Source organism: Mastigoproctus giganteus, chromosome 12 (genome assembly GCF_048544385.1).
Source record: "Mastigoproctus giganteus isolate SK-2022 chromosome 12, ASM4854438v1, whole genome shotgun sequence".
Classification (NCBI taxonomy): domain Eukaryota; kingdom Metazoa; phylum Arthropoda; class Arachnida; order Uropygi; family Thelyphonidae; genus Mastigoproctus; species Mastigoproctus giganteus.
Window position 1 is genome coordinate 120,962,077 of NC_143586.1, and position 16,159 is coordinate 120,978,235.

General features: G+C 35.5%; 1 protein-coding gene across 1 annotated transcript in view; it reads left to right on the forward strand.

The window, feature by feature from the left end:
* Positions 1-1,178: 1,178 nt before the first annotated feature.
* The window catches only part of LOC150077376 (uncharacterized), a 105,193-nt gene continuing 90,212 nt past the window's right edge, over positions 1,179-16,159 (forward strand). Inside the window, exons 1-14 of the mRNA XM_090385880.1 lie at positions 1,179-1,227; positions 2,578-2,595; positions 7,542-7,684; positions 8,578-8,712; positions 8,885-9,055; positions 10,080-10,268; positions 10,359-10,501; positions 10,668-10,848; positions 11,004-11,203; positions 13,427-13,595; positions 13,897-14,049; positions 14,175-14,387; positions 15,115-15,332; positions 15,444-15,550. Of these exons, the coding sequence (XP_090242006.1) occupies positions 1,191-1,227; positions 2,578-2,595; positions 7,542-7,684; positions 8,578-8,712; positions 8,885-9,055; positions 10,080-10,268; positions 10,359-10,501; positions 10,668-10,848; positions 11,004-11,203; positions 13,427-13,595; positions 13,897-14,049; positions 14,175-14,387; positions 15,115-15,332; positions 15,444-15,550 (2,077 nt within the window). The 5' untranslated portion in view covers positions 1,179-1,190. The remainder of the gene's footprint in view (positions 1,228-2,577; positions 2,596-7,541; positions 7,685-8,577; positions 8,713-8,884; positions 9,056-10,079; positions 10,269-10,358; positions 10,502-10,667; positions 10,849-11,003; positions 11,204-13,426; positions 13,596-13,896; positions 14,050-14,174; positions 14,388-15,114; positions 15,333-15,443; positions 15,551-16,159) is intronic.

Sequence of the window (16,159 nt, forward strand, 5' to 3'; positions counted from 1 at the left end):
TCCACAGCAAGAACCAGATCTGGGATATTATAGCCCCTTTTACTCTTTCGGACATACTTGGATAAGTAGCAATTAACCAGTTTGTTCAAAAACCTTTCATCATATAGTGTATTCCCGGTCCACATATACCAATCCATGGGAGAATGAAGTTGCCCACAGTAAGACAATTGCTCTTACCAGCCCATTCAATCTGCCTAAAGAGATTTTTGTCATATTACTTAATCATTTGGCCTGCAACACGCCCCACTATCATCTTCTCTTTACTGCAAGTTATTTCAGAAGTTAAGGTCACTGGGCCTACCAGTAAAACTCAGGGAACGTTTTCCCCCCCTTTAGCCAATTTTTGGTCAGAAGATCACTTCTCTTCTCCCACCCTTCTGTACCTCTCCTGAATGCAATATATGCCGAAATAAAATTCTTCACCTCGTATTTTTGAAGTGGCATCGTGTCGCATTGGCCTTAGTTGATTTGATCAAAAGAACCCCAAATTCATTTAATTTGTTCACTGGCATCACTTTATATAGTAATGCCAGGAGTGGCATTACTATATGCATTTGACGAATCACGTTTTTTACTTTGATATTTGACAACTCTGATACACCACGTATTATTTTATCTTCCCAATTGTTAACTGGTTATACATCTTTTTATAAGCCTTCCGATACGGATTTATCTGTATGAATTTTGTTTATACCTAAATTGGAATTATACTGCGAGGTAATAAAATAGGGGAGCGAAGAGTTCACGCTGTAGAATGAAATGTTTACTAAACGATTATTTTGAAACCGACCGTAAGGAGAGCAGAACACGTTTGGAAAGAATGGGATGTATTTGCAGAGGTCACTTAAACTGTTCCACAAACTGCTTGAGTAACTGCATCCACGCGTTACTGTTCACGAGACCATCGGAATATTGGAGGTTAGTGGGGTCACTACATCTACATCGGACTTCTACCTTCTTAGGCAGAAAACTGTTACGGATAACAGCAGTTACGAAGGTCTTTCACACCGCCAGACATCTCCGCTTGTATAAACAGTGCACGTGCGGTTCGTTGTCAAGATATCAGATAATGATTAACCCCCTCCCTCAACCAGGTCATTATGTAAGAAATCAGAGTCCACTAAAGAAGCGGCTATATAAAGTTTTCACAAATAACTGGAAATCTGTGCTCTGCATCTTCTCGCGGCAAGATGTTCAGCTTCCTCTTTTGCTTGGCGGCAATTTCCGGTATGTTTCAACTATTTCCTTCTGTTTATTTGATATTAATATAAGTCGGCGCAGTTACAAATATTACAAGAATAAGGCTAATTATTAAAAGTTCTGTTTGATTTAACTTATACGTGTCTAATAGGAAAAAGGACTACTTTGTCCAAGTACGGAGGTCCAGAAAATATTTAAAAAATAATAATAATAAAAAATAATAATAAAAAAAATATATATAGACATATGTATTTCATCGATTCAGAAATGAATTTGCACTATTACTAGGGTTAGAGGCCGATTCAAAGTGTAAACCAAATAAATTAGAAATATTAAAGAATAAATGTCTTGGCCGAATGCGAAATTTACATGGAGGTGTTAAGGATATTTAAGAAAGAAGCAAAATAGAAAATAAAGGAATTGGTAGGAGGAATATCATCTAAAAAGATGACATTCCTCCTACTTAATGCTAATCAGATATTATATTGAGGAGCAATCCGAAACTTTATGGGAACTCAACTGTGAGGAAAAAGACTAAGAAAGAGACCACTTAGAGACGACTTGTTTTGATGGGAACGTGTTTGGTAAGAAATGAAAAAAAAAAAAAAAAAACTGGAAAACAAAATATGATATTCACATAATTTTATCACCAAAACAATCACTGTTAACAGCATTCGCTAACTGTAGTGAAGGCGCATGAATATTAATTAAGAAATCATGTTAATTACAAAATGCACAACTATCTGGAATCAATGGTGCATGGTAATTACCTGAACACATGTCTAAGCCAGCGGTTATATATTTATTGTAAAATGCCATACCTAAAATGACATTATTAAGTATGCTATCAAAATGAAGTGTTTTTATTTAATTTTTTTATATACTCATGGTTATCAATTTGTTTGTCCTTCGAATTAAAATAAAGATGTCAAATTCAGAAGTGATCGAAAATTTATGATTAATAATTCTCAATTAACAAATAGTAGGCTCTATTAAGGCCCCTCAATCAGACACGTACTAAGTCAGTTCTATAACTTACAGAACACCTAGAGTTAATATTAATTCCATGATAAATTTAGTTTTCATTGGCAAATTTCCATTTTTTCTAAAATGAAACAATGAAATTAAAATTCAAACGTGCCTTAACGTTAAATTCGCGTGATATAAAATATTTTTGAATAACTTCAAAAATATTTTATATTTCTGAATGGCTTCTAAATTTCTTAATAAACTGGTTCAGCCTTTGGAACCCTTTGACACGGTTCCAAGTCGCAACAGTAAAAATTTTAAGCCAATCTGTATATAATGAAATAATTAGATAATTTATTTAGAAAAAATTTACATATTAATAACTATTATTATTTTTTTAATTTTCAGCCTGTGCTTCTGCGAGTGGTAAGTGAATTCTGAATCTTTAAGTGTGTGTGTGTGTGTGTGTGTGTGTGTGTGTGTGTGTGTGTGTGTGTGTTGCTTAATTAATGAATGCATTTCATGAAAATTACTTTTAAATTAGCGAGCTTTTCAACGCTACAGTTTCATAAATTAAAAACCTGGCCTACTAAAGTAGTTAATACAGTAATATTAAGGAAATATTCTTAATGATCAGTCAGAGGAACAAATTAGACCCACGTCACATTTTACATGGCAATCAAAACTGAAAGGCGTTTTTAAAACTTAGCTAGCATGTACTGAAATGATAGCTTGAACGCAGCTGTTCAAGCTATCATGTTAATTGCACTGTTATATTTTTTAACATGACATTCCATAAATAAATTTCACTAGTTACAAGCGCAACAGACTCTTTTCCCTGTCATTTTGAATTTTGTCATTTACTATTCATCGTTTTTTTTAAGGGAACACCCCCTAAAAAGCCATTGGCTTATGTGTTCTCCCTCCCTTCTTGCGGTTATCTCCCGAAAAAGTAACATAAAATAGGGATAAATAAATTAGTATTTATATTCAAATTCATCAGTTTATAGCAATCCATCCACTGCTAGCTTCGTGACTATTATGGAAGGCAGACGTAGTGTCATTCAGGAAAGCGGTTAGTTTATTTCAAACGATTAACTCCCGGACGAGTGAAACGATGGATGAGGGCGAAAGCAGTGATGAATTCAGATACTTCAGCTGCCATGTCAACATGACAAGGTAGGTGGAACATTGTAGTCTCTTGCATATAGCGTTCAGAAGGGGAATATCATCAGGAGAGGTTCCCTCACCCCCTTTTTTTTTTGTCTACAACAAATTTGTGGAGGGATCCAAACTGCAGTTGTAGATATGCGCCCATCATTTCGATTGGTATAAACACCTCTTTCACCAGTGCGCAGCCAAACGCTATCCTTCTGCTATCTCCCTACCTCCGAAGAATCTTAACTAAAGATAATCCGTTGCCATTCTTTATTCCACCTCTATCTCTGCACCACTGAAATCCTGTGCACGATATGGTGAGGAAAGCCGACGTAATGCCGTGCGGTGCAAAGTGAGAATGCACACCTGCCTCTGAGAGTCCCCTACTAATGGTGCTTTTCGGAAAAAAAAAATATGTTAGTATATCCGAATTATTAGATCTTCCCCTGTGATATTTGTTTGTTTGAATGGTCCTAGACGACTACAATGAGTATGTTCTAGTATTCAGCGGTGTCCACATTTACCAGCTCTCCTCGAATTTCATCCAATAAGAACTGCAATTTCCTAAAGTGCCCAACTAATGCGACTCCTCGTATACTGCTCGTATAGGTGGCCTCGGCATCCTAGAAATCTTTCCGACATACTGTTTTGCAACCAACGCTGACCGCTCCAAAGGATCTGAATCTTGTTTATTTCGTCTTCGAACTTTTAGCCAATTTGATCATTGGCATATATCATCACAATAACTGACATGAAAATTTTAAACTCTTTCATCAACCCTTAAGGTGGGGAAATTTTTCTGATATCCATTATGTTACTTTTTATGTATCATCTTACATTTTAAATGGACAGTATGTTCGTGTAAATTAATCTGGAAAAAAATCTCAAATAGCCAACGCTTCAAATATTTAAGTAAAATTCGCCTTTAATTCTGCTTGGTTTAAATCATTAGGTAACATGCAGCCGGAGAAAGGAACTGAAATCAGATGAAGAACCTTCGTCTTCATGCTGACCGTGAAAGTAAAGTTTTAATAGAATAACACTACTCTGCATTTTGAAAACATCCATTGATGTTTTCTCAGAAAAGGATATTTCTGGATCATTTTCTAATGCTGATTTCAAAAATAACTTCCGTTTGTTTCCATCACGTCAGGTTTCTTCAAAAATCACGAAAGAAAATTTCATTTTAACAAATTTTTATTAATGTTGACAGAATTTGCGCACTGAAATTATAACAATGCTACATTCACTAAACTTTTATATTTAAATACATGTTGAAAATACTATTAAAAAGGGACAGTTTGGTAAAAAGTCCACTAAACACTCACCTCTCATTTTAAAAACTGATCTCCGATGGGTCAAATTTCGTTTCTTTGATTTTCTTACAGGTCTTTCTACGTTACAGTCCCTCTTCAGTATTCAGCAATAGGCAGCCATCATGCTGGCAATCCACCTCCCCTGTTCCATGTATTTAATGTCCTGGTGAAATCTCTCACTCTGTTCTTCACTAACGCTTCCTAGAGCTTCTGAGCAGTCGTTGATGTGGGAGTGTAAAAAATATACCTTGACACTCGCGTTGCAGCCCAGCTTCTTGAACTTTGCCAATCTCTTTTCATCTATATTCTTGTAGTTTGGATCCTTGTTATTTCTACGCAGTGCTCAACAACGGACCTGAAGCTAATCCCTGTCTGTTTTTTATCCATAGTTCTCTAAAAATCACTGTCCCTCATCAGTTTGTGAATTTTAGATCCAACAAAAAAAAAAATACCTTGTTTTAGCTTCTCTTGGGTGATCGATGGGAATTTAGAACAAAGGTAGTTGAAGCAGAGACCTTCCTGAGGTAAAGCTTTCACAAACTATTTCATCAAATCCAATTTGATGTGCAAGGGTGGAAGGAGGACAGTTCTGGGGTTTGCCAGTGGTTAATGAACCAGGTTCTTTGATCCAGGCATTTAATAGCTGGATCAAAGAACATAAAACTGCCCCTCTTGGGTCTGACCTTAGCATCCCATGCTTACTCCTTGCCTGACTGTCCCATGCACACAAAAACTAAGTCATTTCTGTGTTATCAGATTGCGGTCCAAGTAACATGCCTATCACTTTAAAGTCCACACAGCCCAACCAACCATTTTCTTCCTACTTAATATTTGTCAACGACTTAAGTTCTCATATGTTTCTTTCAAATGTGAGTTACTGGAATTGACTTATTTCCACCTCCACTGTGGAACGACACCTTTGAAACTGTTCTTTGATTGCAACTAATTCCTAAGTAGTTCATTAAGTCATTTATATTACTGGAAAAAACCATAAAATCGTCGTCACAAAAAGTAGGATATAGTTCTCTGTACCGTCAGAAAAACGTCCCATGTGCTAGAAATTTTTTGACTTAAGTCTACAACCAAGAAGTTCTGCAGATGCCTTTAGTAAAAAATAAATCTCTTATCAGATCATTGAGTTCGCTGTGAAAACAGTTGAGGGCTGGACTCAATGTCTCTAGGCGTTTAGACTTCAGTTTCATCTTCAAAAGCTTCACTTTCAGCACTATCTGCTGCTATATTCTTCAATATAAGTGGAGGGCATAGAATCGGCAGGTTATCTCCAGACCAGGTCTAATGACAGATGAAATATTAGGATGCGCAATGCCCTTCTTACTCTTTTGTATTTTATCTCTCTACATTAACTAAGCAAAAGTAATAGTCATCACAGTAGTTTGTACGCTCCCGCCAATCATGGGAATTGCAAATGACATTTATTTATTTGTTATTTGTTTTTTTTTTAGGAGCATTAGCAACTAAGGCCATATTGCCCGGGGGATATGCGGTGGTCATTCCCTGACCTTTCTGCATCCTCCGTATTTGGTGGTCACGGGCTCGAATCCCGGTCTAATCAAGAAGAGTGTGCTACGCACTTGCCCACTTGGCACCTGTAAATGACATAGCCTTCTTTTTACCATACTTCCACAACCTCAATGCTTCAACACAGGTTCGGCAAACTTTATATGGAGCTCACTGTTTATCTTAGTCAGAGTTTTACTCCAAAGTAAGCACAATATACATTTTTTACAAATTGTGTAATATGTCATGATATAACTTATACAAGGATAACAACAGTTCGGATTGTTCAAACACTTCCATGAAGACATTTTATTCACTTTTCAGCACAAGTTTGATACGGTAACAACAAAAATAACCTGAGCATACTTTGGTGAACACTGCTTCATGTAGATCTCAAAACAAACGAATGAAGGCAGTGTTAGCGACATGTGAAGATTTAGTTTACAAATTGGCAACATTTTCTCCCAACTTAATACATTCAATAATGGAACGCATGACATCCGCTTAAGTGATTTGTGAATAAAAATTTGAAATCAGCGTAAAAAACTGAGTTAAAAACAGCTATTAGTTCAGAAACATCGAAAACCATGCAGAACGGTATAACTTAATAATAATTTAATTTCATCCATCTGATTTGATGGGTGAAAAGTAATGCGTTTCAAATTCCAGATCTTCGAAAATTCCATTGGTAATTATATTACCAACGGATTTTAACATATTAAATTAAAAATTATTATATTAATTTGTGAGTGATGCCTGTACTAGATACCACTCACAAATAACCAACGATTGAAAGCACCTTAAATGTAGATCAGTCGGCATAAACATTATAATTTAGCATTATTAATTTGTAGTCTGTGTTTTGGATTATATATAGCATTGTGTTGACAATTCTGCCTGCGATGAGTTTAAGCTTTAAGCTATTTAACATTAAGCTAATGTTCCGTTCCAAGTGTTTTATTTTGTAAACGATGCTATTTATATCTTTTATTTCTAAAACTTAGTAGGATTTATAAATGCCTATTTTGCACGTTTGGGGGAAACTGTTTTCAGTCTCATATATTTCATTTCCTTTTTCCCATTTCATATTATCGAATGCATTAAACCAAACGGAACGGGAGATGAATTTTATCTAAATATTAGTAGTATTTGCTGTACATACATTACTAAGGTCATGAAAAACTTAAGGCAATTAGCCGAAAAATCCCATACACTACAAAAAAAAAAAAAAATCAGCATATATATGAATATGATAGAAAATATTCAACATTTTTATCATATATCCCCACGTACGCATAGAATGGTAAGAATTTGAACTGAACAGAGTTTCTAAACTTGTTTTATTTCGCAAATTCCTGAATTTTTCATTTTTTTGACCAGGTTATGACCGTAACTTGGAGTACCTGTACAAATACAGAGGACTTATCTACGCTGGGGCCCCACAGGTTAAGCAACAATATTCTGCTGCAGCCTTCGAAGCGGACGTCATCGTTCAACCCAGAGAAAGATATTGGATTGTACAGGTAAATTTTGTCAGTAAAAACAGTTTCACATTTCAAAATATTCGTAGAAAGGGTTCAAAAATAAACATAAGGAGGATGAATCTGCGAGATTAAATCAAATAAAATCATTCCATGAGGAAACTTAGTCATTCGGAAAGACAAGAGGCTGTTAACAGTACAGCCAAGTATGGTGTAAAATGGGTCCCGGAAAAGTTCCCGAAACGTTATCCTAATTGCGTTATCCTAAATAGGTAACTACTAAATAGTTATAAGATTGGCATCATTATGTATATGCCAATCTTATAACTATTTATAGTTAACTGCGAGCAGATCTGATGCATTTTCACTAACTTGTAGGCATGTTAACTTACTATACAACTTGAGGCTTTTGCCCTAAAATGCGACAAACTACGATATTAACACGGCACATGGCAATGGATTTTCTATTCCATAAGCAACTGAGATGGTTCCAGAAATAAAAAAAAAAAAAGCTTCAGGATATTTAAAATACCTAAAGAGTGGGTAACACGGTCCTCAACAGGTTGAAGAAATTTATTTGTAATTCATTACTAATAACAATACAGATATGTAGCTGGTAACATCATAACAGTTAAGTTTGGAAGGTTTTGCTTACCAGAACTGACAGAACTAAAACGCAAAATCACATAGACCTAATTTTCTTGAAATTTACTGAACGAAATAAACGAGTTGGTTCTCGTGTTATGGAAAAGTGATAGTTAATACAAAAATGTGGGAGACGAAGATCATATATCAGTGGCCAATCGCCTTCCAGCCTGCAATAATAACTCACCCCAAACTTTGCTAAGTTAAAAGTACCATTAATTATTATTACCTAACATTTCATGCCACTACAATATACTTAAATAGGCAATCTTCTTTTTGCATTATTTCAGATGCACGACGTTAGGTCTGATCTGCTAAACGAAGTTATTTCTGACTTCGAACACCATTCTTTCAATTACCGAGAAATTAAAGATGGTGCTGAACTCTTTGAGAAGCCGCTGAAGGTTTACTTCGAAAATGGATTGGTAAGTTCGTAATCGTTATCTGATTTCTGTTTTATTAATTACAAATGCCTAAGTTAATCTTATTAATAAGTAAATATTTTAAAATGTGGCCGAATAAACTTGAAAATTAAGGTGGCGATAACTAAATATTTTACTCGATACCAAAATTAAAATAAATTGTTTAATTTGACAGATCAAGAAGTACCAAGTTCCGAGGGAAGAACCAGAATGGTCGGTAAATGTCAAAAGAGGACTCCTCAGCTTTTTTCATCTGAATTTCGAGAAAATAAATCCTGTCCTTTTTCGAAATAAGGAGCACTTATACAGACCCGATCCTTACTCCAACTATTACAGAGTAGTAGAGGTTGGTGTATTATAAATTCTGTTGTAATTAGTAAGAAAACAGTTACGATTATCATTGCATTAGAATAGAAAGATGTTATGCGGCATCAGAATTTTAATGGATAAAAAGTAGCATTCTTGACAGCCTGCTCGAGTAAATTATTCATCGATGTATGTAAAAAGCCCATTTCAGCCAAAATGTCAATTGTATTTTATCAATGTTTCGAATAAATATAGCCAGCACTGACCTTTCATTTGCATTATCCGCCGTGTTTATAGGACACTGACAAAATATCCTCCATCATATAAAGCCAGCGTTTTCTCTCTCTCCCTTATCTAGTGGTCGTTACGATTTCTAAATTTATTCTTCAAGAATAAAAAGAAAATGATGTCGTTATGATCTTGTCTGTTATAAATATAGTACGATGAATGATCGTTTAAAGTGTCATTGTTTACAAAATAATATTTATCATTCACTGTGCAGTGCCATGCTCTTTTCTTTTAATCCATGTTATCAATATTTATTAGGATGTTGTTAACAGCTGTGATAGACACGAGACCCCTTTCATAGGTCCACGGTTAGAGGAAGGCAAAATTCTAAGAAATCTAACAGTTACTCTGATTTCCATCAACTTACTTTGGAAAATGAGAATTTTTGCAACAGCGGTTGATGCTATTCAAAATGAGTATATTCTTTGATACAGACGCTACTTGAAGATGTCATTAAATTGCATATCCTCAAGTAGTTCTAGTGTCTTATAGAGGATAAATCGCAGGCAAAGATCATTAAGGTATAATTAAATAAACAGTTGAATATTTGTAAGGATTATTCTGGTTCAGTGACCAAATACAGTTAATGATAATATTCTCCTCAATGTGACAATTATAAGCTTATCTGATGTATGTGGTCATGCCACTAGAAACAAAATTTCTTTACTTTTTTTTTTTTTAATTTACATGCTCTGAAAGCCATATATACGAACTTATTATACAGCAGTCTACTTGAACTCATGATAACTGAACTGAACTTTTTTTTTTATTTGCAGGACGGTATAGGTGGAGAATGTGAGACAGAATATGTCCTCACCAGTGAGCCCTTTTATCTAACTCCAGAGCACAACGATGTGCTTAATGTTACCAAAATCCGTAACTACGACAATTGCATGCACCGACCATCCTTGGTTTACGAAAGGCTTTCCGGACGAGACTGTTCCGACTGTGAAACCGATCAAGAGGCAAGTTGAATTACTTTGAACAAGTAGTTTACCATTTAAATCAAACTTATATGTTGCTTATTGTAACACACGGTCATTTTTTTTTTGCAGCATCTTCTACATTCTTCTGCCAACTACCATTACCATATCCGAGGTAATCGACACCATTACGTCATAGAGAATGCCTATTCCGAAGGGGAGATAACCCTAAGACCCCACGGTTATAGGGGTGGTACAGTTATCGTATTTTCTAAGTAAATATTAATTTTATGGTTTTCTGTTGTTTTTAACTCTCAGATCTGCGTCCATTTCTTCGAGAAATATTAGCAATGTTTTACAGCTAAAAATCTTTTTTCGCCTAAATTCTAGTCAGATAGTGAACACAAATTGATATTTAATTATCCACCGATTAATTTCCAGCCGCACTCTCGATTTGGTAGAAGAGCGTCCACTGCAACAAGAACTGCAACTGTCCACGGATGTCGTAACCCATCATACACTTCAGTACCAATTCCCGACAAAACAATTCAGAGGACTTGCGGATCTAAAGAAACCTCACTATTTGCATGACCTTTACGCATACACAGCTTCTCTGGAAGAGGTAATATTTTATAATTCTTGAGACTATGAATTGAGATAATTCTTCTATGAGACTATGAATATATAATTCTTGAGACTACTAATTATAACTTCAGTTTTCCTTTTTCTTTAGTGTCACACAGTAGTTCTAACACATTCTTACATATATATTTCCAGGTTAAAAAAATGTTTCGTGAGTTGGTAGCGACTTACAGCAATGATGATGTAGAATATGTAAAATCTCAGGATATTCCAAATAAATTCCTGGACCTCGTTAAAGCTTTCTCTACGCTTGGTTATGAGGAGATTGACGAGCTCTACAAGGCTTTGTCCGATTATCCACTAACGGACACATCGGAAGAACACAGTGCTTATAGGTAAGTAGAAGAACATTGTTTCCTGAAAGTGAAGAACGGTAAAAAAAAATGAACATAACTTTTAAGGCAGCTTTCAGCAAATAAAGGGAACTTACTTTTTTGGATATGTAGTTTCTACAGAGGCGATGTACTATGTCTCAAAGTATCCGTGTACGTCTCTAAAAAAATGTATATTCTATATCATGTTTGTTTGTCATTTTGGGAATGTAAAACTCGGTGGATTTGGATTCCTGAGGTCAACTAACTCAGTCCAGCTTGAAAAGGCTGCTATGTTCCTCCCATCATTAAAACATGATTTGCTTTCAGTATGTGCTGCAAAGCAACTAAAGCTATGAGAGGCTTCGGTGTATTTTTTTATTTATTGTATTAGGCGATCCATGCCAAAGTTTGGCAACACTCCTGTCACACAATTTAGTACACATAATTAAAGTACATAAAATTAAAGTACACAACCAAAATGATAACCAAAATGTACTCCCTCTTTTTTTTTTTTTTTTTTTTTTTTGTGTCCAATTGAGTGTGCGGGAGTCATGTTAATCGAATCAATGCATGCGAATTAAATATGGCAGTCGGAGAATACTGCTTAGAAATTGCACAATTTCTCAGGCGATAATACCCCAGTTCTAATAGCAATTTAATTCATACGATTCGCTGCGTATTATGTGTTCACAGTAGGACTTTCTGCTGGCTGATAAACCAGGACTAACTGACGAGGGATAATGAAATCCTACTAATGAGATCGTCTAACTACGACCCCCATTTAGGAATCTCTCCACTACCTGACGGGATTCGAACCTAAAGCGCTCCGACGAAATGGTGCACTGCGCACTAAGAACCACACAACAAAATGTGCATATCTTTTTTTTATGAAAATTCCAAGCACGAAAGGTATTGCAAAACCTATAGAACCGTACATGGGTTGAGAAAGATAGAGAGGGAGAGTATACAGGAAACTGTTTATTATAAATTTTTATAATTACATAATCTAAAAGTAAAAGAATTAACACATTTTAATTAATGATATTTGAGTTTCGCAATTTTAAATTGCTTGTAGCATTGCAAGATGAATATATAACGATCCCACTATTACGTGGAAACTAAAGTATATGACTTGAAATGCTCTGACGACTGTTGCGCGGTCCACGGTAGCACAATTGTACTGTGCTACCTGGGCTTGGGTTCGAATCCAGCAGAAGATATTCAGGAAGTTTTCCTGCCTTCTTCCACTCGGTGCTGAATTAGTCGATCTCAGACCGTGGAGTGAGGGGTTTTCCCCGGGTACGATGATTCAACAAATATTTTAATCATCGAATATGATGAAAAGAAAAGCAGCTCGAAACTACAATATTATTCGCTAATTAGATGCTTTATTAGAATCCTAACATCTTAAGGAAAAGAAACGTTTTATTGTCAGAGTAACCAGAGAAAATAACAGTCAAGCTAAACTATTTTTAAAGAAGAATATTACCACGAATTCATTGATAATTACACATAATATTAATCAAATTTGTATATTTTGTTCAAAATACAACTTCCAAGAGAGACGCTGATCATTCGCAGTATCAGCACTGAAGCATTTCGCAGCAATAGACGCCGATCTCCCACCCTACAAGATGAGAGATCAATGCATATGCTAAATGCTTCTGTCTTTTCGAATTTCGAATTCCAGTCCAGTTGAGAAAAAAAAAATGTGCAGGAAAACAGGTGAAATTAGAGAACATAACAACCACAGCTGGCTGATTCTACGCATGAATATATATAATACAATATATTATACATATTACATATATAATACATATGAATATTTCATCCCCTTAGTCTCTGTTTATAAAACACAACGGGAATATGTGGGGAGGGAGGATAAACGATTACTCGCCCTGAACTTGGACATCCCTGCCTTGCTAGACTTCCGTTGTAATGAAGATTTAAATAAACCCTTGGGAGGAACAAGGCAAAAACAAAACGCAAAATCTGAGATAAAAAGTTGAAGGAAAGAAAAAAACTGAGTAGAAACGGTGTTTACTTAAAATATCTAAAATGTGTAAATTAACAATGGAGATCTTTTTTGATGAGTGCATTAATAAATTTATATTTACTTCGACATTGAATATTAGTATGAATTTAACATTATCGTATATAACTAGCATTACTATTAGCAAGAAATATTTTGAGAAAGTGGATTTCAGTTTTTATAATTTTATTTTATTATTTATCTTTTTGTAGGCAGCTGTTCTATGAATTGCTAACTTCGTCAGGAACAAACCCCTCATTCTTATACATAAAACATCTGATTCAGATCAGGCGTGTCCCATTGCGGACGGCAGAAGAAATGATACTTCGGCTTCCCCGCTATATCAAGGAGCCATCTGAAATCCTGCTTAACGAGGTCTACGTAAGTGTTTCTGCAGATTACATTAGAAATAATTTCTCTTTGGTATTAGCAAATATCAATTCTTCTTTAAAGTAGCCCTAAGTTGAATGCTTGGCTGAGCGCCTTGTCATCTGATTAAAACCTATGGAATAATTAGAATATAGACTCAAATGTTTTAAAAAATATCTTTAAAGTCCCGGGGCAAACTGCTATCTTCTATTTTACAGACACCTCTTCCACGGAAGAGAACTGAACACAAACATGTACCTGATGTTATAGAAGTATCATTTTGATCCGATCCTCATCTTGTTTATTCCCTTAGCACCTGTGTCAACTCCAGTATATCGAGGAAGATTACGGCATTCAAGGCAACTGTTACTTATCCCTCGGAAGCTTGGTCTACGAGACATGTGTAGCTCATCGCGAAGGTGATCATGCAGAATGTTCCTACGAAAGCGCTTCCACATATTTACAGGTAAGTTCTAGTAAGGGCATCATTTTGAAAAGATTTAAGAATGCCACGACTGTCAGAAACTAATTTATTTTCATGAATCACGGATAAACTTCAGCAAAATGCTAATTCGGCGAATATTTTTCCAGCAACTGATCAACCTGCGCGATATCCACAGCAGAGAAGAAGAAAGACCCCATGACGACGGTGTTTACATTAGAGCCGTATCCAACATCGGTATCAGAGAAGTCATCCCCTTCCTCAAACGCTATGTTGAAAATGAAGACGGCGAATATTCATTATTTAACAGAGTGGATGCCATCTGGGGTTTGCTTAAAGTAGCCAGCCGATATCCAGAAGAGGTAAAGTTATAACTAACGGTAACTTAGCAATTAAAGTAACAAAACCTTACAACTTTCTGTTCAGTAGAGGAATAAAAATGGATTAGTTGAAAAATCTTAAAAAACTGTTTTCATTTTAAAAATCATTATATATAAATATCACAGAGCTGAAATCTTTGACAAGGAAGCTTTTTTTAGGCACGTTAGCATATATGCACAATGCGACTGTTGTCTTCGCCATGTCCGTCCGCATGTAACAACTGTACTCCCAATGGACGGGTGGTTTTTCGTGAAATTTTATATTTGGGCCTTTTAACAATATTTGTCGAGCTATTCCAGATTTTATTAAAATCGAACCAATAAAAATCGAGAAGTTATTTACTTTTTTCATACATGTCACACAGGCTACCTTATATTTTAACTGAAGCAGTGGGTATTTACTTGTTGCAGGTACGAATGAGCAATGTGGCGGATGCAAGAAACTAAATGTTCTCGTTGCGCATAAAAAACCGTTGCTTTTTAATCTTTTTTTCTTATAAATCGTGAATTATTACTCTTTACTATCGTCTCAGAAATGTAACATACTGCGTACATTAACTTAACTTGTTGAGTAACCCCGGAATTTTAAATATAATTAATTCTTCTATAGTATTTAATTCAAACGAATGATTTGAAACACATTTTCCTTTGCATTTTGTATTGCAATTTCCATAATTGATTCAACTTTTAAAAATTCTCTCTCTTTCAGGTTCTTTCCATCCTGGTGCCTATTTTTTATAACAAGTCCGAAGTGCATGACGTTAGGATCCCGGCATTTACTGTCGTTCTTTATACCCATCCCAGTCGCTCTCAAATCGAATCAATAGTTCGTTCTTTAGAGGAGGAACAAGACTTGCAGGTAGCGTCATACGTGTACAGCACCTTCTACTATCTGGTGAATTCCACCCATCCCTGCCACAAGCCAATGTAAGAACACTACAAAAAAATATATTTCTGCAAATATTTAAATACAGACACCCTTTCTTTATATTTGTTTCTCTTTATACATTAATCTTTATACTTTGTTTCTGTTTTCAGTACCAAGGTTCTCCGTGACGTATGGTACCTTCTTGAAGATTATCAAGAACATTGGGAACGTCTGGATCACAGTCATTCACGCAACTTTATTTCTGCTGGCTACGAAGGTAAGATAATATACTGTACACTATACTATCAAAAGTATTGAGACAACACAGGATAATCACATGATATGTAAAAAATAGCGACTATGCTAATGTTGTCGTAGATTCCATAATTGGTTATGAGTATTACGCTGCATCTAGTTCGGTTTCACGGGAGATGCAACATGAAGCCGAGCCCAGCGAGTTCGAAAGCGAATAGGTAGTCCGGGAGGCTCTGAAAGAACAAATTTTGCAGCGCTAGAATTCCCAGACCACTGTAAGAAAGTCATGCAGAAACGGAATTCCAAAAAGTTTATCATCGATTTTTCTAACACCTACTATATGATTAAAGTTCCTTTGGCTAGCAAATATTAGTAATGGCCATATGACGCAAGGAAGCCTAAGGCTTATGCTGCACCAGCCAAAAATGTACTAAGGGTTAAGGACATGGAATGACTACACAAGTTGCTTATTAACTACCTTTGTTTCAAAAACAACTTAATTATTATGCTGAAACGTAAGGCATAGTGTACCAAATTTTAACTCCTTTCATTAGAAAAACGATGATTTTTGAATTAATTAATAATGCAGTTAATCACGTAACTTCTGACAGAAGTAAATATTTACTGTCCA